The sequence below is a fragment of the Tarenaya hassleriana genome, unplaced genomic scaffold (assembly GCF_000463585.1).
Source record: "Tarenaya hassleriana unplaced genomic scaffold, ASM46358v1 Cleome2, whole genome shotgun sequence".
NCBI classification, from domain to species: Eukaryota; Viridiplantae; Streptophyta; class Magnoliopsida; order Brassicales; family Cleomaceae; genus Tarenaya; species Tarenaya hassleriana.
In genome coordinates, this window is record NW_010965372.1 from 3085551 (window position 1) to 3107245 (window position 21695).

The 21695-nt window shown below is 37.4% G+C and overlaps 5 protein-coding genes across 7 annotated transcripts; 2 read left to right on the forward strand and 3 right to left on the reverse strand.

Annotated features, from left to right (window-relative positions):
- Window positions 1–1537: 1537 nt before the first annotated feature.
- On the reverse strand, window positions 1538–2764 carry LOC104813280. The gene is made up of 2 exons (XM_010540848.1): window positions 2677–2764; window positions 1538–2191 (listed from the first exon to the last, which is right to left on the reverse strand). Exons 1-2 carry the CDS (start codon window positions 2734–2736, stop codon window positions 1538–1540), a joined length of 714 nt encoding a protein of 237 aa, XP_010539150.1. The 5' UTR covers window positions 2737–2764.
- A 1987-nt stretch (window positions 2765–4751) lies between these two features.
- LOC104811942 (pentatricopeptide repeat-containing protein At5g52850, chloroplastic) lies at window positions 4752–7842 on the forward strand. The gene has a single exon (XM_010538830.2). The coding sequence runs from the start codon at window positions 4909–4911 to the stop codon at window positions 7594–7596; it is 2688 nt and encodes an 895-aa protein (XP_010537132.1). The 5' UTR covers window positions 4752–4908; the 3' UTR covers window positions 7597–7842.
- Window positions 7843–9852: 2010 nt separating this feature from the next.
- On the reverse strand, window positions 9853–11617 carry LOC104811943 (probable WRKY transcription factor 27). The gene is given in 4 exon segments (XM_010538831.1): window positions 9853–10260; window positions 10262–10637; window positions 10740–10853; window positions 11021–11617. Coding segments are annotated over 4 exon segments (1116 nt in total). The 5' UTR covers window positions 11524–11617; the 3' UTR covers window positions 9853–10137.
- A 3594-nt stretch (window positions 11618–15211) lies between these two features.
- LOC104811944 (dnaJ protein ERDJ2A) lies at window positions 15212–19268 on the forward strand. The gene is made up of 11 exons (XM_010538832.2): window positions 15212–15357; window positions 15904–16135; window positions 16246–16341; window positions 16514–16634; window positions 16754–16860; window positions 16949–17166; window positions 17266–17443; window positions 17538–17657; window positions 17818–17904; window positions 18061–18171; window positions 18272–19268. The coding sequence occupies exons 2-11, from the start codon at window positions 15950–15952 to the stop codon at window positions 19091–19093; spliced, it is 2046 nt and encodes a 681-aa protein (XP_010537134.1). The 5' UTR covers window positions 15212–15357; window positions 15904–15949; the 3' UTR covers window positions 19094–19268.
- A 97-nt stretch (window positions 19269–19365) lies between these two features.
- Window positions 19366–21531, reverse strand: LOC104811946 (pentatricopeptide repeat-containing protein At4g21190). 3 transcript variants are annotated; one of them, XM_010538834.2, is made up of 6 exons: window positions 21386–21531; window positions 20960–21047; window positions 20726–20824; window positions 20404–20547; window positions 20094–20306; window positions 19366–20022 (listed from the first exon to the last, which is right to left on the reverse strand). In XM_010538834.2, the coding sequence occupies exons 2-6, from the start codon at window positions 21044–21046 to the stop codon at window positions 19645–19647; spliced, it is 921 nt and encodes a 306-aa protein (XP_010537136.1). In that variant the 5' UTR covers window position 21047; window positions 21386–21531; the 3' UTR covers window positions 19366–19644. The 3 variants fall into 3 exon arrangements, with proteins under 3 accessions (XP_010537136.1, XP_010537135.1, XP_010537137.1); XM_010538833.2 differs by having other exon boundaries at window positions 21382–21531; XM_010538835.1 differs by having other exon boundaries at window positions 21419–21529.
- Window positions 21532–21695: the final 164 nt, after the last annotated feature.

The window sequence follows — 21695 nt, forward strand, 5'->3', positions numbered from 1 at the left end:
AAATTTGTTATACGGGGTGTTTATTGATATGTTCATGGTTCAGAATTGATAAATTCGCAAAATCAGAGAGTTTGACGAGTTTGACGAGTTTAACGTGTTTGACGAGTTTGACGAGTCAACGCGGTCAACCTGTGGTCAAAATTAAATTCCGATGGTTCAAAGTTGTGTACAGGGTCTATTATGACGTATTGAGCGTGTTTTTGTTATAAGGAGAGCATCTGAGAAAATGATAAATTCTACCCTAGACCAATGTGTAACATAAAGTGTAATAGAACATTAGGGTTTCGTTTGGGGTAACATGCATTGCTAAACAAAATAAGGTGTTCAATTCAGTTAGCTCCGATTGTTTTTTACCTATAAAATTTGTTATACGGGATGTTTATTGATATGTTCATGGTTCAGAATTGATAATTGTCAGATTCTATATCCTCTTGATCATTGTCAGATTCTTGCACAGATTGATGTCCTACATATGACCAATTATATGAATATCAGTCAAACTCGTCAACCAGAAGAGTCAAACTGGTCAAACTCGTCAATCAAAAGAGTCAAACCAATCTAACTCCTCCTAACTCGGTTTGCCCAAATAAAGTCTAAAGTGTAACACCATACCTTGCTCGTCCTGTGGAAGGTCTACATTCTCATCCGAAAAACGAGATCTAAACTCGAACTCGTTGTCTTGTATCTCAGACCAATCGACTCCTTCCACATTGATTCCTGCCCTCTCCAGAATTCTTTTCACTTTTTCAATTACTTTCTTCTCAACTCTTGCAATTATTCTTTTTTCGGAGTCTTTTACAATCTTCTTCAACATCTTTTTGAAGGATATTTTTTCTCCTTCTTCGTCTTCTCCTTCCTCTTCCTCTATTCTTTCTTCTCCTTCTTCTTCTCCTTCTCCTTCTCCTTCTTCTTCTTCTCGTTCTTCTTCTCTTTGTTTCTTTCTTTTCTCTTTCTTCTTTCTCTCCGTCCTACCACCGACATCGATCTCACGAATGTTCTCATAACAAATACTTGACGGGTTCATCCTCAATTTTTGCATCCAACTTTGCACCAACGGATGACTACTTTCATCCTCATGTATGTTAAAAAACATATGTTCCTCTTCCTCATCTAATTGAAGAACACTTCGAATACCCTGAGAACATTTTAACAGATTTGGTATCAGTGATCCGGATTATGGTCAAACTCGTCAAACTGGTCAAACTCGTCAAACTCGTCAAACTCGTCAAACACGTCAAACTCGTCAAACACGTCAAACTCGTCAAACTCGTCAAACTCGTCAAATGTCATCTATTATAACTAAACGTCAAACTCGTCTGTTTTTTAACATACATGAGGATGAAAGTAGTCATCCGTTGGTGCAAAGTTGGATGCAAAAATTGAGGATGAACCCGTCAAGTATTTGTTATGAGAACATTCGTGAGATCGATGTCGGTGGTAGGACGGAGAGAAAGAAGAAAGAGAAAAGAAAGAAACAAAGAGAAGAAGAACGAAAAAAGTAACTCACCATAAGAGGTATTACGAATCCAGGGAAGTGTCACTGAGCCCTCGGTGTAGGACTGCTTACATACAACTTCAGTATATGATCGATTGTTCTTTCGAAAGTGTATCTCCCCCAAGGAAACCCTTCACAAAATTCCAGATTGTTGACCATGTCAACTGCATCATTTGGAATCACATCATTGTTCTTGATTCCATGGTCTAATACTCCACCTAGCAATATGATTATTGCTAATCTTCTCCTGTCCTCCACATCTTTGGTTGGAGTGGCATACAGCTTCTTTATCGCTTCGGATATTGTCACCTTTGAATGTCCAAACATTTTCATCCGAAACTGGGTTCCCTTACATTTAGCCCAGTCTTGTGGATACTTTTCACAATTTAGGCCGCAGATAATCGCATGCTCGGTGATCGAATATCTGATGGGCACGCCATTCAGAACAAACCATAGTTGTTTCACTTCTCCTTCCAATTTTAGTGCCCGATGTAAGAGGACTGATGCCGGAACCATCTTCAATGTGTCCTTACACCCAAGATGGAAAATATGCCGAAACTGGGATTCTTTTTGGAAATATGTAAATTCTTCATCCGTCAAGGCCTTTTTAAGAGATCTAACAGTCTGATATGGATAACATTTCGTCGTGATCTTAGGAGCCATATGAATGTCCTTAAAATCATACACAAAAGGTACCTGCAAAAACAAATTTAACACTCATTATCAAACTCGTCAAACACGTCAAACTCGTCAAACTCGTCAAACTCGTCAAACTCGTCAAACTCGTCAAACTCGTCAAACTCGTCAAACTCGTCAAACGCCGACTTGTTTGACGAGTTTGAACATTTTTGAGACTCGAATAGTTTGACTTGTTTGACGGGTGCGCTAAGTTTAACTAATATCTACCATGACCATTAATCTATGTTTTAGTGCATCCGACTGTCGACAATATCATCGTGACTCGATTTCTATCCGTCTTTTTCACAAAACACTGTTTCTCACCCAATCCGAAAACCCTATTTCGATATTTCAGTAACAATTTATCATTCAAACCATAGTTTTTCAAATTTTTATTTCAAACCCTATTCTTAACGAAAACTTAATAGAAAATCTAAAACCGAATCTCAATGTATACCCGAAACCCTAAAAAATTTGATTTTTGCGGAGTTAAAAAACTATACCTGGAGGTCTTCGCAAGTAGGGTCCGAAGAGGGGGCCGAAGATGATGAAGACGAAGCCATTCTTCGTGAAAATTTGACGAGTTTGACGAAATCGCACAGAAAAATCGCACAGAAAAATCGCACAGAAAAATCGCACAGAAAAATCGCACAGAAAAATCGCACAGAAAAATCGCACAGAAAAATCAGAGTGAAGAGAAAATGAAGAAGAAGGAACGACACTATGAAGAAATGAAAGTGTCTGTCGAAAAGGGGCAAAAAAAAACTGTTTGGTTTTTCAAATTTTTTTAATTTAGTAACTTCTCAATATTTGGTCTTTTTCCTTCAGATGTTGACACGTGTATTTTTTAAAAGGGGTAACGATGTCTTTTCATTCTTTTACAGTTTTTGTTTGAAGTTTTTTTTTTGAAGGGTATGTGATGTAAGTGAAATCGACATTTAAAGGTATTTTTGTAATATTCCCCTTCAAACTTTGTTTACAGATTTGTTCTGTCTCCTCACTTTAGATTTTGTTTTAGATTCTCATTGTGGGTCCCATGTCCCCCCCGACCATTTAGCTTAATATGTTTCCCTTCGTCTATGGAATATATAGACATTAATTTAATGCCGCTTTCATAATTTTTTTTTTTTTTAGTATTTTTGTCCCGTGGAAAGATCTTTCTCTGCGTGTGTTTTTGTGTGCGTGTGTATATATATATATATGTATATTTACATGTAGTGTTTCATCATCACATATCGATTGAATTTTTCTATATTATATGCACTTTATACGCATATTGTCGAATGAGTGAGTGATATAAATATAATAAACGGTTTCAGGTAGCTTTTTAAGCCTTTCTTTTACACAAATCGAGGCCATTATTTAGTCACGGAAGTCTGAAATGCATTGCATGTGAGTTTACAAACATACAATAATTTCATATATAAATAATATGCTTTCAACGTGAAGTCTGAATATCATTGGTTTGACGTTGAACACATTTTCAATGTGACCATATTGCAGTGAGGTTGATTAAATACAAAAGTTCAATTATCATTATTAACGAAATAAATCATTGATAATTATAGATTACGTAAATGAATTGGTGGATAGACCAATACGGGGAAAAAATGTAACATGATTAGGGGAAAATCATATACAAAAAGAAACCTCGTAGAATGAAGTTAGGATGATAATAGCAAATTAGAGTAATGATTTTGTGGTTTAGCTTTTTGTCTCCTAACATTTGATAAAGTTTTTTTAAAAAAAAGCAACATTTTCTTGGTATTATTTTTGTATATTTATGTTGTTGACTTTATTTTTGTTTATTTTAAAATCCGAGGGATAAGGCTCATGCAAAAGCCCAACTCTTTTAATTTCAAACTTAGCATATATGGGCTTCAAAAATAAATAGCCTATTAGAGATTTTATTTCTCTTTGTATTTCATTTTGGTCGTAAGGTCGAATGCATAAATGATCTTTTGGAAGTAATTGATTTTCAAATTTGTATTTTGTTTTTTTCGGTTTTGAGATTTGTTATCTATTATTGGTCGAATATCTAACGAAATTTTCAAAAAATCAGAAGAAGTCCATAACTCAGTTGGAAAATGATAAAATACCTCCGTATGGAATCAGTTTTGGCTGGTTTTACTGTTCCACGTGATTTGCCGGTTATTACGAGAAGACGAAGAGTTTACTGTCCGAGATATCGTCCGAACTGAAGAGCTGTGAAACAGATTCTCACTATATAAAAAAAAAACTAAATAATCGGATCTAACGGATCATCGAGTCTAATATAATTTGATTTTTATATTATAAAAATATATTATTTTAACTTTTTTATTTTAGAAACCATAGTTCTTCCCATGATTTCATTAATTCATCATCTGCTCTACTATTTCGAACTTTAAAAATTCTTCAAAATTCTCACCCATACTTCAAAAACCAATCAAAATTTCTCTCCAAACTTAAAAAACCAATCAAAATTTCTCTCCAAACTTAAAAAACGTGATATAATTTATGTACAATTACATTATTATGTATTTTGAATAACAAAATGTATTTAACTTTTCAAAAACAAATAAAAGCAAAACCAAAATACAAGTGATCCAACTAATACATGGGGTGGTACGAAATCCCCGTGTAACTAGGGTTCCAAAAACATGGATGTGTTTTTTAAAAACTGTGATGTTGCGAGACGACGATGAAAGAACCGTTGAGGTTGAAGCTTCTGGTAGCAACACGAATCCGACAAAATGACGAGCAAAGCCGCCACCACATTTCTCTCCCGCAAAAACGAACTCGCCCATCTTCACGACTCGTGTCTTCGGATTCTCTCGATCTGTAATTCGATCTCTTCGAGAGAAGGGTTACACATTCACAGTCCGATTATTAAACTGGGTCTTCAAGGAACTCTCGATCTCTGCAACAATCTACTCCGTCTTTACTCGAAATCGGATTGCACCGGTAACGCCCGTAAATTGTTCGAGGAAATGCTCGAGAGGGATGTGGTTTCATGGACGGTGATGATCTCTGCATATACCAAAAGTCGACAACTTGGGTCAGCCCTTGAGGTGTTTGACGAGATGTTGATTTCAGGCATTCGCCCGAATGAGTTCACGTTCTCTTCTGTGTTACGGTCATGTGCTGGTTTAGGACACCATGAATACGGAGCTCGTGTTCATTGCTCTGTCGTGAAGAACGGGTTTGAGGTAAATCCCGTTATATGCAGTGGCTTGATTGATTTCTACTCCAAGTGCGGGAAATTGAAGGAAGCTCGTGAATTGTTTGTATCCGTTGATAATGGCGATACCATCTCGTGGACTACGATGATATCTTCCATGGTTGAAGCTCGGAAATGGAGTGATGCGCTGAAGCTTTACGTTGATATGATTGATTCTGGGATTCCTCCGAATGAGTTTACCTACGTTAAACTTCTTAACGCTTCTTCCTTTCTCGGTTTAGGTTATGGAGAACTGCTTCATGCCCACGTAATAGTTCGAGGGGTATTGCTAAATGTGGTACTAAAGACATCTCTTGTCGGTTTCTACTCTCGGTTCGGTAGAATGGAAGAAGCTGTGCAGGTTTTGAATTCGACCTGGGATCGGGACCGGGACCAGGACCAGGATGTGTTTCTTTGGACGTCTGTGGTATCGGGTTTTGCGAGAAACTCGAGATGCAAAGAAGCTGTTGCTACATTCCATGAGATGCAAGTTTCGGGTTTTCCACCAAATAACTTCACTTACTCTGCTTTGTTGAGCGTGTGTTCCTCGGTTCAGTCACTGGATTTAGGCAAGCAGATTCATTCACAGACAGTTAAAGTTGCTCTGGAGGACAGTGTTGATATTGGAAATTCACTCATGAATATGTACATGAAATGCTCATCAATGGAAGAAGATGCTTTGAGAGTGTTCAGGTCTATGAGTTCACCAGATGTCATCTCTTGGACAACCTTAATCTCAGGACTTGTGGATCGTCATGGGTTTGAGAGAGACTGTGTTTTACTGTTGATGGAGATGGTAAGACAAGGAGTACAACCCAATGCTGTTACCCTCTCTTGCGTTCTTAGAGCCTGCAGCCAAGTCAAATCAGTAAGTCAGGTTCTCGAGATCCATGGATATATACTCAGAAGAAACTTAGACGGTGAGATAATAGTAGGGAATTCTCTTGTCGACGTGTATGCTAGCTCGGGTAAGGTGAATTATGCTTGGAAAGTAGCTACAATGATGGAGTATAGGGATAACATCACTTATACCATCTTGGTTACGAGATTCAACGAGTTGGGTAAGCATGAAATGGCACTAACCTTCCTTAATCGAATGCGTGAGGAAGGGATCAAAATGGATCAGTTCAGTTTCCCTGGGTTTGTCTCTGCTTCAGCCAACTTGGGAGCTCTTGAAACTGGGAAACATCTTCATTGTTATTCTGTAAAAGCCGGTTTTAGCAGTGGCATGTCAGTTTCGAATGCTCTCGTTGACATGTATGGAAAATTCGGTTTCCTGGAATGTGCAAAGAAAGCTTTCAATGAGATACCTGAGCCTGATGTGGTTTCTTGGAACGGGTTGATATCTGGGTTGGCATCAAACGGCTGCATAGCTCCTGCTCTCTCCACTTTCGAGGATATGAGATTGAAAGGAATCCAGCCTGATTCAGTAACTTTCTTGATATTGCTGTCTGCTTGCATCAATGGCAAAATCACCGAAATGGGTCTCGAGTATTTCCGGTCCATGACTGAGGTTCACAACATCGAGCCACAGATAGACCACTATGCCCATCTGCTAGAAATTTTAGGCCGAGCTGGGCGGCTAGAGGAAGCAGCAGGAGTTCTGGAGATGATGCCATTGAAGCCGAATGCATTAATCTACAAAACGTTGTTGAGGGCTTGCAGATTCCATATGAACTTGCCATTAGGTGAAGATATGGCAAACAGAGGCATAGCACTTGCCCCATGTGATCCAGCCTTCTACATTCTTCTGGCAGACTTATACGACGACTCTGGCAAGCCCGATTTGGCCCAAAAGACTCGACACTTGATGAAAGAGATGGGTTTAAGCAAGAAGTCCAGCCAAAGCTCTGTGGAAATTCGCGGGAAAGTTCACAACTTTGTCACCGGAGATGTTGAATCAGCTGAAACAGTGAATGAGATTCACAGAGAGATAGAATCCCTAAAGAGCAAGTTCAAAAGAGCAGGGTATAGATACCGTGATAACGAAGATGCCAGCTACCACAGTGCGAAACGAGCTGTGGCATTTGGTCTTCTGAATGCATCTCCCAAGGCCGTGATTTGCGTGGTCAAGAACAAAAGCCTGTGTAGAGACTGCCATAATTTCATGTCCCTTGCAACACGGTTGCTCAAAAGGTCTATAATTGTAAGAGATGGGAACAGGATTCACACCTTTAAGAGTGGAGAGTGTTCTTGCAGAGAGGAAACATCATTTTTCTAAATCATGGAAAAGTAAGGAAGATAAAATTGGATAAAGTGTATGATGCCCCATTGATCAATTCGAAGATTATTAGCACTTCAACGCTGTCCATGGAAGAACAACTCCGGATCAAAGCTAGAAAACAGCTGAGGTTACACGAGAAAACAAATGTTAACTTTCGAAGACGAAGTAAAACAACAAAATGAACATACCAAAATCACGCGAAAATGGGTAAAAAATGAAACGAAGAAGAAGAAGAAGAAGAAGAACACGAACCGATCATTTTGCTGATGAGAGTGAGCTCATCGCGAGCCTCCTCGAAGAGCTCCTCGACCTGGCCACGACCGAGGCGCTTCGCGATCATCTCCCAATCTTCCTCCTCCTGACAAACCTTGAGACGGTCTTCCTGTAGCCTTCATCCCTCCGGCACGTCCTGGGTCTCCTTTAGGGTTTTGGAGAAGAGATCGATCAACACCTCCATCGCGTTGGGGACCACGTCCAGGCCTACGATCCCCGTCGTCTGCTTCACTTTCCCCAACAATGGCCGTCCAACCGCCCGGAGGAACATCTCTTCCGGCAATGCTCTCTCTCTCTCTCTCTCTCTCTCTCTCTCTCTCTCTCTCTCTCCGGACTCCGGCGAAATCTCTTTAGTGGTTTCAGTGTCAACCCCTCACGAAGAAGGAAACGTTGAGCTCGCAGAAGCAATCGAACATGGACGGAATTATAGAGCTTACCTTATGCGCCACGTGGCATTGGATACTCGGGCCCATAGTCCACGGGCCTGAAATAGTCTCATATTAATTAATGAGCCGTCAGTAGTTGGGCCCACACAGGCTTTTTACTTTTACATGAATTTTGCTATGATCTCTTTGCTTTGCTTTGCTTTTCTTTTTCTTTTTTTCTTTTTTTTTATGGCTTGTTTTTTTTAGATGGAATATGAATTAGAAGCTACCTGAAATTATTAAGAATTATGTTTTCCTTTGGTTCATATGTCCAAGTTTTAAATATATTGTGTTAGTATTTTGAAGTGTTGTAAAATTGAATTGCAAAATATGGTTAATCTTAAACATATTATTAATTTTGATTATATTAAGAAATGCTTACCAAATTATCTTACATGATTTCAATAGTGTAGTTAATCGGATGGAATTAAAAATCATGTCTTCTTCTAAACATAATGATTCTTAGAGGAAATGAAATTCTAAAAAGATTAGTGATAAATTACTCAACAAATGAGAAAACTTAATTTCTATATACTTCAGTTTCACTAGTTAAAAAATAATTATTTAATCATATCTACACATTAAATTTTATGTTTGATACGATATATTAATTAAATATTGTAATTTTAAAAAAACCATAACTGGCCAGATTGAAAACGACATATAATAGATGTTCTAATTTTATTAAATTTTGGTGACGATAATCAAACATATTGATAGACATTTTATTCGTCACGTGATATATTGGTTCACGGTAGAACTTGTATGTTTTTTTATTTTGTAATATACGGAATTTAGTTACCGATAATACAAAATCACATATATGTATCAAATTGTCCATGACATTTACTCAATTTAATTTTTGGTATATAAAATACTTGTAATAACAAGAAAACACTTAAAAGTTGTAATATAAGACAAGAGAGCTCGCAACTTGCATGTCATGAGAATCTGGACCGACCATATTATAAAGTTTCGTCACACCCATTTAATTATATATCTTTAACGACCCTACTTCGATGTTTCGAGAGAAGGATTGTAACTGAACATAGAGTTAATTAGCCCGTAATAATCATGTGAGACTGAATAAAATATATATTTGACCAATTTTCGATTCACGAAAATACAGAAATAATTAAAATAAAAAAAGTTGGTTGACATATTAAATAAGCATCGGTTCAGACCGTGAACCCGAGTCCGGTTATAGCGGCTTTTATCTCACGAGAGAGTGTGCATAACCACATGACCATTTTTATTTTAATTATTCTACTCTCATGTTTTAATTTAATTAATTATGGCTCGTCAGGATAATTAATAAGCTTTGCTGGTTGTTTGTTAATTAGTTGTACAAATAAATTTTGAGCAAACAATATGGCTTTACATATATATATATATATATATAATTTCTATAAATTTTCGTTAGTGCATTTATGAAAAAGGGAAATTTGAGGGGTTGTTCTTTTTTGAATATTGTCGTGAAATTAAAATTCCAAAAATAAATGATAAAGTACAATCCACCAGAAATCTCTATCATATTATATACATGCATGACAAAATTGTAATTTACAGTGTGTTGATTTAAATTGATTAAAAAAAGGCCTCGAGAATTAGAAGGCTACATGTGCACGAAATTAACCCACATATTATTACAACATTTTATTTATCTAAATCATCTAAAAGGCTAAAACTAACAAATTATGTGTATTTATGTGATATAAGATAAGGGAAATGGTAAAAATTACCAAGAAACCCATACAGTAACGTCAGTAAATGATACGGTAAAAAAAACGTATATGAAGGGCAAAAAACTGACTTTTTGCTTCTGACCGGAGATTCATCCTCATCCACCGCCCTCTCCGGCGGCGGAACCGCCGGGTGACCAAGAAGGAAAAGCTCCGACGAAACCTTGCACGTTCGAGAACAAATTCTCTCGATCCCTCACAGTCAAATTAGGAATCAATAGATAATAGACCATCCACATGATCATCATGACCATCGCCACCACCATCATCATCATCAACATCAACATCAGCATCAGCATCATCTTCATCCACATGCGTTCCCTGAATGACGTCGTTTTCCTTCAACGGCGTCGTCGGCGAGAGAATCTCCGACGGCTTTGCAGCGTCGTTGGGCCCGGGTTTCGCCTGACCCGGTAACTCCGGGTTAACGGTTTGGGGCTTGATCCGGGTGCTTCCGGCGAGAGAGTTCCGGTGAGTTGGTCGGGGATGAGTGTGTTCTCCGGTGTATGTGACGACGAGTATGTTTGGATCTAAGTTGCTTCTCTCCACTTGTTTCCTTGCCGAACACCCCTTTGAGCTGCTGCATCTGTAGTAGTTCCTGTGCGATTAAATTGACCCGATCCGTTTAACCTTTTTCTGACCCGGATGTGATTTTCCCGAGAAAATGAGCCAGAAAGAAAGTTAGAGAGAAAGATTGGACCTCGGGTATGGGGAGCCTTTGATGGGTTTTTGCCCGTATTTACGCCATGCCCACATATCAGAAGACAGGTTTTCTTGAGTTACATGGCATATTGTTCTCTTCTGCTGGTTTTTTCTATACAATTTGAAGATACCAACAAAAAAAAAAAAAAGGAAGAAACTTTGAATGCCCTTTGCCGGAAAAAATAGAAAAGGAAGAAACTTTAAACATGGGTTTGATCCTGAAAAGATAAGAACACACATCAAGCTATATATATAATATCACGAAGATGAAAATATTACCGCTTTCGAGATCGAGCAGGAGCTTGAGGTTGCTGTTGCTCTTCTCGTTGACCTCTGAAAACAAAAACAGGAGGAGGAGGAATCGTAGTTTCAGAGCTCGGAAAAACCCTAACCCCTCCGAGAGCTTTCCGAGCTTGCGGCTTATTTCCTTGTTCTCGTTTCAAGACATTGTTGACAGTAGAAACCAACGAAGGCGAAGAAGACGAAGACGAAGACGAAGATGAAGAACAACAACTTGACAAGAAGGGCTTGCGAGAATCTCGAAGCTTATTACAATTGGAAGAAGATTCCATGGCTGTGTTTCTATCCCTGTCGTCTCCGTCAGGGAACGAGGAAGGTTCTTGTCGGTCGAAGCTGAATCCTGCCGCCAAGGAAGAAAGAGGGTTCTCTGGTTTTCGACTGTCGTCGTCGTCTTTATCTTCATCTCCTCCATCACCGGCGATGCTCGAAGCTAAAGAGCCACAGCTTCTAACGACGGCGAAGAGATCCCAATCTTCAGACATCGATCTCTGTGTTGAGTTCTCCGAAAGCTTTCTTCTTTTTCTGTCTGTAGAGAGAGAGATAGAGAGAGAAAGTGCGCAAAGGAGGGGAGCTGACTTTTTTTCTTGAGTTAGAGAGAGAGAGAGATGGCATTTCTTTTCACCATTTATACATTGAAAATTTTCATGTTTATTTTTTTCCCTTGGTATTTTTTCATATTTTATACTCTTTTTTGTTTTTGTTTCGGTGTTGATTGATGAAACTATTTTTTGCCACGTCGGCTCGTTTAAGTGGGAAATATATTTAATTCGTGTGAATTTCGGATTTTATAGTCATCCAAACCTAAAATTTTATTTTTAATAGATTTGATCACAAAACATCTAATATATATATATACAAACGATGATTAAAGTTTTGACGTGTCATCTGAAATAATGCCAAGAATATATATTATAATAATAATTTTTTTATTACACTATTTTTGCATATTCATACTATTCCTCATCTTTGACTTTGAAAATTTGTCAAAAGTAGGGACCACTTTTTTTTTTATAGAAAAAACAATCTCAAAAAAATGCATGCAGATCTCTTTCCCCTCTGCTTTCGGGGCTCGATAATTTGCATAGACATTTAAAATATAATACGATCACATGCATTCATATACATATACATATATGCATATGCTTTTTTTCCTTTGATTTGTCAATTATTTTATATTGATTATTGTTGCATTAATTTTGGATATGGAATATAGTTTTTATTAAAATAACATTTAATACTTGAAAAGGTACAATGGAAACATTAAATCGCTTTTCGGCCATGTTAAAGCATTTTAGTATGGAACAGAAACTTTAAAAAAGTTCCATACATATTGTTTGAGAGAAGCCATTCTAATAAAATCGTTCACACATGCAAAAAAAAAGAGGTATTCTCCGAGTTTAAACGGTTCATATACATATGCATATATATATATACACATATATATATACATACAGTAACGGATTTAGAAACAAATTTAATTGGGATATATACTTGCATATCATAATAACTGGGGATAATATCCATTTTTTTAAAATTGTATTAAATGTAGAGAAATTTGCATATAAATATCTAAACATTTATAAGAATCTCAAATAAATATCTGAAATATTAAACTTGCATATAAATATTTGAACTTTTTAAAATTTTTATATAAATATCTAGACTTTTTAAAATTGTATAAATAAATTCAAACTTCAGGTATTTTTCAAATAAAAGTAGTCAATATTATTAATGAATTTTAGGTTTATTTGAAAAAAAATTCAAAAGTTTGGGTATTTATACAGAATTTTCGAAAAGTTCAAATATTTATATAGAAATTTTTAAAATTTATATATTTATTTGAAATTTTTATAAAAATTTAGATATTTATATATAATTTTTCTTTAAATTTATTTTTTAAAAAAACTTCTTCCTTTTTTCTCTAGTGATTGGATACATGACCAATGACTATAAAGTGGATCCGCCTATACATACTACACATATATATGTGTATGTGTATCTGTATGTGTATATGTGTGCGGTGTGGGAATAAGACTAACATTAACAGTGTTGAATTATATTGGAAGAGAAATTAAACAGATGGATGAACGGTCGTGAATGCGAGAGTACAAAGGGAACAACCAAAGAAGCACTTCAGTTGCAGGAATTGACCGGAAAAAGGAAAGAAAAAAAAAAGGCCAAAAGACCATTCACGAAATCGTGTGATTTTGGCTTTTAATATATATATTTATATATATACGCGGTATACGTAAATAATAATATTATCTTTTAGACTATATGTTATTTTTATCTTCTTTAAAGTCTCTGGATATATATATATATATATATATATATATCACCTAGTATAACAATGGAAAATATATAAGATAAAAACTTATATTTTGAAACTTCTTTTCTTGTACACGCTCCTGTTTAACTGATACAAATACCTTATACCCAAAAAAAAACAATGAAAAATATAGGTTATTACAAAATCATTTTAGAAAAAATTTTGATGATTAGAAGATAAAACCTTGGATGAATGATATAAAAAAATATATGTGGTTACGGGGTTTTCAAATGGGAGGTTTTATATGATGAGAAAAGATGGATCATGGTTGATGATATGAGGGACCCACCACTAGAAAATTTCCCATATTTTCATGTCTCCTCTTTTTTTTTTCTTTCTTCGATGAATAAAAAAAAATCATTTTTAGAATGAGGGATGGGTTTTTCGAAATATTCTACTATCAAAAGGGAACGAGAGAGATGTTGGTTAAGCATCTTTCATTTTTTTTGGTGGGTTAAATGTTGTGTGTATTTACTTATTTAAATTCATTTTTTTAAAATGTTGTGTATATTTCTTTACTTAGATTCGATACAAACATTACTTAAATTCGTAATGTTTGTGTGTGGAGTCTCGAGTTTCTTTCGGTCCAAAAAGTATAGATAGCTACTTATATCCAAATTTAAATAGTTTAACCGGTGAAATGGAGACGTAAAATGTCTGTCCCAACTCGAGTTCGAATCTCAAATTTTGGGAGAAAGCGTATAATCCAAAATACATAGCCGACTTTATGTTTCAGAATTGATATGGGTTTTGGTACATGAGATCCGGTTATCAAAAAAAAAAACTAGTTGGCACACCAAGTTAGCGGCCCATATGAGCTTAGATAGCCGTCGAGTAATCTGAGATCAAGAATGTGGGTGGGATCGGATGCCGGAGAGTGGTTATGATGGATCAAGCTTGAAAGAAATAACCACCAATGGCTACACACAAAGCTTTATTATTGAAGCCAAAATCATATATATATATATATATATATGATACCATTATGTGATTGTCCTTTTCATTGTGATCGTTTGTCCGTTTGCAATGAGCACGTTTCGCTTTCCATCTCGTGGGTTTCGGTTTGGTGATTTGTTGTTGAAAAGTGTAAATTAATTGATAAGTATTGAAAATTAACACAACTCTAAATTTAATATGTGATATGTTTTATAATTCTCAATTTTATATATATAGATATAAAAGGGTGTTAACTTTCCATAATCCTCGAAGGAAAAAGAACAAACAGTCGTTCATCATGCAAATGAATTGGCAATTTCTTACATGAAGAGAAAGTGTATGTATATATGAATATGACATAACATGAAGGGAAAGTGCTGTCGTCCTCATTGATGACCTTTTTCAAATATGTATATATAAAAGCTAAACAATTAACATTCCAATTATTATAATTAAAAAGGAAAATGGCATATTATTACACTGTAAAAAATCAAATAAATATAAGAATTTTAAAATTTTGATAAAAATATAAAAATATTATTAAATTTTTATATTATGAACTTTTTGTAAAATAAAAAATTATTCTTACACTTTTAAACGAATTTAAAAAACCGTTATGAAATTAGATTCTTATTTCTTAAACTACTCTTAAAAATTATTATGGAATAGAAAAAAGTTAAAAGTTTTAATCTAGAAATATATAAGAGTTTATATATATATATGTATATGTATATGAATATTTTATGGTTTGTGTATTTATTTAAATATGTTATTTACAAAAATGAAATTAACATTCCGGGCTGGATTGGGCTTTGATTGGGCCCAAAACTGATCCGGAAAGTCGTCGATTTCAGAGCCCTTGCGCTCGAGATATTTTTTTTTTTTGGTTTTGTGAAATGAAATCTGAATAAATCTCTCTCACGAGCGTTTCTTGTTCTGCTCCTTTCTTCTTCTTGTTCTTCTTCAATTCGTTTCCACCCTTAGCTCCACAGCGAAGGAGGAGAAAGAGAGCGGGATCAGATCGCGATCGGATCTAGGGTTTATCTTTCAGGTGATTACAATTCATGTTTAAGCTTACTTGATTTTTGTGATTTATTGAAATCACAATATTTGTTTTTTGTGTAATTTGACCTTTGGCCGATCTGTGCTTATTTCTTCTGCGATCCAAATTGATGTTGGGTGCGTTTCCTGAATGAATTCCGTATTCGGTTTGTAGCTTAGGGCTCTGATTAGTGATGTTTTGCTGCTCTCGTGTTTGTCATGATTTGTAATTTCGATCTTTGAATTTCTATGTTGTTTTTTTTTCTCAATTCTTCGATATTTGCCGATGAATATTGCGACAAAAGAAGCACGTACGGGGCATGATTATGTGATGTAGTACACTCTCAGAATCTGTCTGCTTTTGGGGGTTTGAGGGCTGTAATTGTTTTGAGTTGACTTCGACTATAAAAGTTTAGTTTTCAATATGATATATTGCTCTTCCTCAGTTCGATTTTTTTTTAATCTATGATACTAAGCTTTTGCTGCACCAAATTGAACCATTTTGGGTTGGTTTCAGCGCTCGGATGCCATATTCTAACCAGAGTTATCTCTGCAGGAACAGCAGGGTATCTGATTTAGGGTTGTTCAAGTAGAAGGGTCCAATGGCTGCATCAGAAGAAAATAGCTCATTGTTTCCCATTTTTATTTTGACAATAATGGCACTTCCTTTGGTGCCTTATACAATAGCCAAGTTATGCCGTGCTGTCTCGAAGAAAGCGAGGACCATACATTGTCAGTGTTCCGAATGTGAACGTTCAGGGAAGTACAAGAAATCCATATTTAAGCGGGTTAGTTCTTCCTCGCACTTGGTGAATATCGATGCTTTGCTCTCTAATACGGGCTCGCTATATTGAATTGCATGGCCTACGCCTCTTGACATGCTGGTTTACTTCTGCAGATCTCAAATTTCTCGACATGCAGTAACTTGACACTTGTGCTGCTCTGGGTCGTTATGATATTCTTGATATACTACATTAAGAACATGAGCCGCGAGGTGATTTCCTCTTCAAACTTTGTTTTTGGTCTGATGCTATATGATATCAATTTGTTCTGCATATTCTTGATAGTTTACCTGTATTTGTTTGGGTGGTCTCAATTTCGGATCTTGAATGTTCCCCTTCTTTTAGTAACTTTTAGTTTCTCATTAACATTCTTGGATGGTACAGGTTCAAGTTTTCGAACCATTTAGTATACTTGGATTGGAACCTGGAGTTTCGGATTCAGAAATTAAAAAAGCATATAGGAGGCTGTCCATCCAATACCATCCTGATAAAAACCCAGATCCAGGTGAGAGTCCTTTGTGTTTTAATGTTGATAATAGCTTATTCCCTTTGTCTGCAGAAGATTGCAGCTACTGTTTTTGCATTCTGGACACTTACTCCTGATTTGCATCTCTTACTGTACAGAGGCCCATAAATATTTTGTGGAGTTCATATCTAAAGCTTACCAGGCTTTGACGGATCCCATATCTCGTGAAAACTTTGAGAAGTATGGCCATCCAGATGGCAGACAGGTTGGGATATTTCAACTTTCTTAGTAAAAATGGATTTTTCATCACATTTACAAACCTTTTTGAAACCAAATCCTGTATTGTGATGCAGGGATTTCAAATGGGCATTGCTCTTCCTCAATTTCTCCTAGACATAGATGGAGCATCTGGTGGCATATTATTACTGTGGATAGTCGGTCTTTGTATTCTCCTACCCCTTGTGGTTGCTGTGATATATCTCTCGAGGTCATCAAAGTATACCGGGAACTATGTTATGCACCAGACACTTTCGGCCTACTATTATCTAATGAAACCCTCTTTAGCACCAAAGTATGTAAATTTCTACCTTTGAACATAGTAAAAATGCTACACGTGTGGCAAAAGTAGGTTGCGTTTTTTTATCATTTGACATGTATCTTCGTTTTCCAGCAAAGTTATGGAAGTTTTCACCAAGGCAGCTGAATACATGGAGATTCCTGTTCGTAGAACTGATGACGAGCCTCTCCAGAAGCTCTTTATGTCGGTCAGGAGTGAGTTAAATCTGGACCTGAAGAACATTAAGCAAGAGCAGGCTAAGTTTTGGAAACAGCATCCTGCGATAGTCAAGGTGATCTTATCTATTATTCAACTGTTGTACAAAGTTTTATTGCTGAAGAAAAACTCAAATACTTAATCCTTTTTTTTTCCATTTTTCTGTGCAGACCGAACTGTTGATTCAGGCTCAGTTAACTCGTGAATCAGCAGTCCTCTCTCCAGCTCTGCTTCATGATTTCAGCCGTGTGCTAGAGCTTGCACCTCGCCTTCTTGAAGAGTTGCTGAAGGTAATTTCTTCTACAGAGTTGGCTGACTGCTTGTCCTGTTGGAACCAATAGTATTATTAACCAAAAACTAAAAATGTTACATGTAAACATTTTTTTATTTAGTAATTTCGATACCCATCTTTTTTGGCCGCACCTATGTAACTTTGTAAGGTTCCTGCAGATGGCGGTTATACCTCGAACTGCCCAAGGGCATGGATGGCTGAGACCCGCTATTGGAGTAGTGGAGCTCTCTCAATGCATTGTGCAGGTGTTCAATTTTTTTCCAATCTTTACTGCATTATCTACTATTTCGTCTTCTAGAAATGTATGCTCTTTCAATAGATACTTTTTTTCAAGACAGAACGAAGAACTGGCTTTATGTTGTCTCTCTGAAAAAGCTGACTTTGTAGCTCAAATACCGTAGGCCGTTCCCCTTAGCGCGAGGAAATCATCTGCGGGATCTTCTGAAGGCATTGCTCCATTCTTGCAGCTTCCTCATTTCAGTGAGGCCATCATCAAGAAGATATCGCGGAAGGCATGCTGTCATTTATGTTTATACTCAGCAAAAAACTGGGATTCAGTTTATGTTTCGTCTTTTTTTGTTGAACTCACCCGATGTCCCTCTCTCATTTCAGAAGGTCAGATCATTCCAGGAGCTACAAGAAATGAGCTTGGAAGACCGGTCTGAACTGCTCACCCAGGTTGCGGGATTGTCGGCTTCTGATGTGGCAGACATCGAGAAGGTTCTAGAGATGATGCCGTCTCTGACAATAGACATAACCTGCGAGACGGAAGGCGAAGAAGGCATCCAAGAGGGCGACATCGTAACCATTCAAGCTTGGGTCACTCTCAAACGACCCAACGGCCTAATCGGCGCCCTTCCTCATGCCCCGTTCTTCCCCTTCCACAAGGAGGAGAACTACTGGTTCCTTCTCGCAGATTCCGTCTCGAACAACGTCTGGTTCTCTCAGAGAGTGAACTTCATGGAAGAAGCAGCGGCCATAACCGCCGCTTCGAAGGCCATCGGGGAGACGATGGAAGGGTCGGGAGCGAGCATAAGGGAAACGAACGATGCAGTGAGGGAAGCGATAGAGAAGGTGAAAAACGGGTCGAGGCTGGTGATGGGGAAATTCCAAGCGCCGGCAGAGGGGACGTACAACTTGACTTGCTTCTGCTTGTGCGATTCGTGGATCGGTTGCGACAAAAAGATGCCGATGAAGGTGAAGATTCTGAAGAGAACCCGGGCCGGGACCCGTGGAATGGTAACAGAAGAGGGAGTGATGGCGGAAGATGGTATGGAGGAGGAAGAGGAGATCGAGGAAGAGGATTACGACGATTATGAGAGCGAATACAGCGAAGACGAGGACGAGAAGAAAGGAGGGTCGAAGAAGAAGGCGAATGGGTCTTTGAACAAGAAAGAGTCGAGTTCTGAAGAATCGGGTTCGGAGGAAGAGTGATGGAAGGTGAGGTTAGAACACTCTCTCTCCAAGGACCTTTTTTTTCCTAATATGATGCTCGTTTAGACTCGGTGGTGGTTTAGCTTTTTTATTTGTACTGTCAAAGTTTTTTGATGAATTTTTTACGACTTGGATATTCATCACAGAGGGGATATAATTCTTCTGAAATTGAAAATACCGAATTCAGATACGAATTTATCATTAAAAACCGAATCTGAATTGAATTCAAATAAAAAAACAAAACCGGACCGAATTAAATTCTAATTTAAAAATCAGAATGGTTATAATTTATCTAAAGCTAAAATAAATGAACTTGAATTTTACTTGAGCGATCCACTAGTTATAATTTTACATGTTTAATCTGTAGATGGTAGAAAGAGAAGATGAATCTTCTGTCTTCACGTTAATGAGCTTAAGCTTCCAACCACATGCGAGCTTCGGAATTTGGACATCCCTTCTCTTGTCTGAAACTAAAGTGGCATTAAGCACTGATACAGTGATCCCCGTTTCAATAGCTCATAGAGAAGCTCTCAAATCAAGAAGCCGTTTGATCAAGAAGCTCCAATCTCTGATTGATTTGAAACAGGAACTTCTCCTTCTTCTTCTTCTTCTTCTTCCTCGCTGTGATTCTCATTGTCTGCATCTGTTTCCTCTTCCAACACTGTTTCAGCTTTACTGGTTAAGTTGTCATCAGACGCACTGTCATCATCGCTTACGCCTCCTTCACCATCGCTGAGTTCGTTTGGCCGCTTTGCTCGAACCCTAATGCGCTTTCCTTTTAAGTATCTGTATTCCCACTTCGGTGGAGGATATTTCTTCATCAGTTTCTCGTATTTGTCCATCATATCTAGCTTCTGAAACACTCTACCCACCATTGATACGATCGCCACGTTTGGTTTCACTCCAAGCTCCTCCATGTCAGCAAACACCTAAAGCAAATTCAAAATGAATCTTAATGAATCGAACGGACCAGACAGGACAGCATCTCTCTGAAATGTACCTCGAACAGCTTGTGGTACATCCCTCTCTTGTAATAGATGGCAATTATTTTGTTGAAGAACTTCCGTGGAGTTCCTTCAAGGTGGTCCATGAAGATTTTGTTCCACAACTCCTCGGCTTCATCGAGCCGTTCATCCTCGGCTAATGCATTTAGTAACGTGAAGTAAGTTCCCATCGTTCTCCCTTGGCCTTTGCTCAGCATCCATTTCGTCACCTACAAAATCCCGTTTAGGGTTTAGGGTTAATAACTAATCCATAAAGCTCAAACCATCTTGAAGACAAATGGACGAAACAGGTTTCCATTAAAGTACCTGAATAATCTTCTTCCACTCTCTTTGGTCTTCAAGTGTCTGAAGTGCCTTCTTGACAGTGACAAGAGGGAACTCTAAGTCCCATGCAATGAAAGAATCAAGTGCCCCATAAACTTCTTCTTTCACATTTGACAATCCTTTTATCTGTAAAAAAACAATTTCAACTTCTAGACTGTCCGTAGAATGAATTCATCACCGTGAGGTAACTTCGACTGTTCATCGCAGTTCATGTTTAAAATCTTTATCACTCGATACCGATCAGAATTCCTGTTAATGAGTTATAATGGCAAGAAAGGAGATGAAATGGAAGGAGAGGGTATACACAATCAATGAGCTTTGCCGCCTTGGAGACAGTCCCGATTCTCTTCCTCGTTTTCCATACTCGAGGATATCTTGGCCGTGGACCTCTCGCTGCACAGATCTGAAGACAGAATAGAACACATCCCCAAAACATGTAAAAACTCATGGGGGATTTCGGGTTTCCCTCTTTTTGATAAACCCTAGTTTTTCGATATTCGATGAGAAATGCTCATAATGGAAGCAAGCAAATACACACCACGACATTGTAAGGCCGCTTGAAAACCTTAGCTGAATCCTTTGTTGTCTGAGGAATATATGGAATCGAATACCTCAAGCAAAGCATCCTGAGCCATCATCAAACATGAAGGAAAAAAAACAAAGCTTTTTTTACATTCAATTCATGAAAACTGCGCAAATAACACAGCAAGTATCAGAAGGAGATCGTAAATGGAATCGCCATAAGTGAAAATTCATCACTCTTCACTGGCTGAGACTGAGAGTTCCTACTAAACCAAAATCATTTCGTGTAATAACGAAAAGGGTTATCCATATCCACGATGAAGTCATCGCGCTCCGAGATAGATGAAATCGCGGAGGTATTTTCTCGGTTTCACCAGGCTGCAGTCGGCAATTAAACGTGTGTTTCAACAGGAAAATGGAATAGACGGAGCACTGTACCTACTTATGAATCGAAGGAGAGGAGGCCTTTGCTCACCTCCTGAAGCACAAGCAGTTCCAGAATCGTAGGCAGTGTAAAGAGTTTTCTCTCTCGCTCCTCACTTTCCCTCTGATTTTCTCGGCATCCAAACAGGCGGGGTGCGTTTTTCGGACAAACTGAAAGAGGATAAGTAGACGACGTCGTTTATGTGGGAGAAGAATTTTCTTAGAGATATTTATTATCAACAATTTCTAAATGACCAAACCAAAATACATTGTTTCTTAGGATTTTTGTAAAAATCATATAATTTTTTAAGAGTACTAGTTAAAATTCA

What these genes read in the sequence shown, in the direction of transcription:
- LOC104811942 (XM_010538830.2), top strand. Translation starts at nt 4,909, where the DNA reads ATGACGAGCAAAGCCGCCACCACATTTCTCTCCCGCAAAAACGAACTC.
- LOC104811944 (XM_010538832.2), top strand. Translation starts at nt 15,950, where the DNA reads ATGGCTGCATCAGAAGAAAATAGCTCATTGTTTCCCATTTTTATTTTG. An exon ending in AGCATCCTGCGATAGTCAAG is followed by an intron (nt 17,444 to 17,537) that starts GTGATCTTATCT and finishes TTTTCTGTGCAG; the next exon opens with ACCGAACTGTTGATTCAGGC. An exon ending in TTCTTGAAGAGTTGCTGAAG is followed by an intron (nt 17,658 to 17,817) that starts GTAATTTCTTCT and finishes AGGTTCCTGCAG; the next exon opens with ATGGCGGTTATACCTCGAAC.
- LOC104813280 (XM_010540848.1), bottom strand. Translation starts at nt 2,736, where the DNA reads ATGGCTTCGTCTTCATCATCTTCGGCCCCCTCTTCGGACCCTACTTGC. An exon ending in CTACTTGCGAAGACCTCCAG is followed by an intron (nt 2,192 to 2,676) that starts GTATAGTTTTTT and finishes TTGTTTTTGCAG; the next exon opens with GTACCTTTTGTGTATGATTT.
- LOC104811946 (XM_010538834.2), bottom strand. Translation starts at nt 21,046, where the DNA reads ATGCTTTGCTTGAGGTATTCGATTCCATATATTCCTCAGACAACAAAG. An exon ending in AGCGGCCTTACAATGTCGTG is followed by an intron (nt 20,825 to 20,959) that starts GTGTGTATTTGC and finishes TTCTGTCTTCAG; the next exon opens with ATCTGTGCAGCGAGAGGTCC. An exon ending in AGTGGAAGAAGATTATTCAG is followed by an intron (nt 20,307 to 20,403) that starts GTACTTTAATGG and finishes GGGATTTTGTAG; the next exon opens with GTGACGAAATGGATGCTGAG.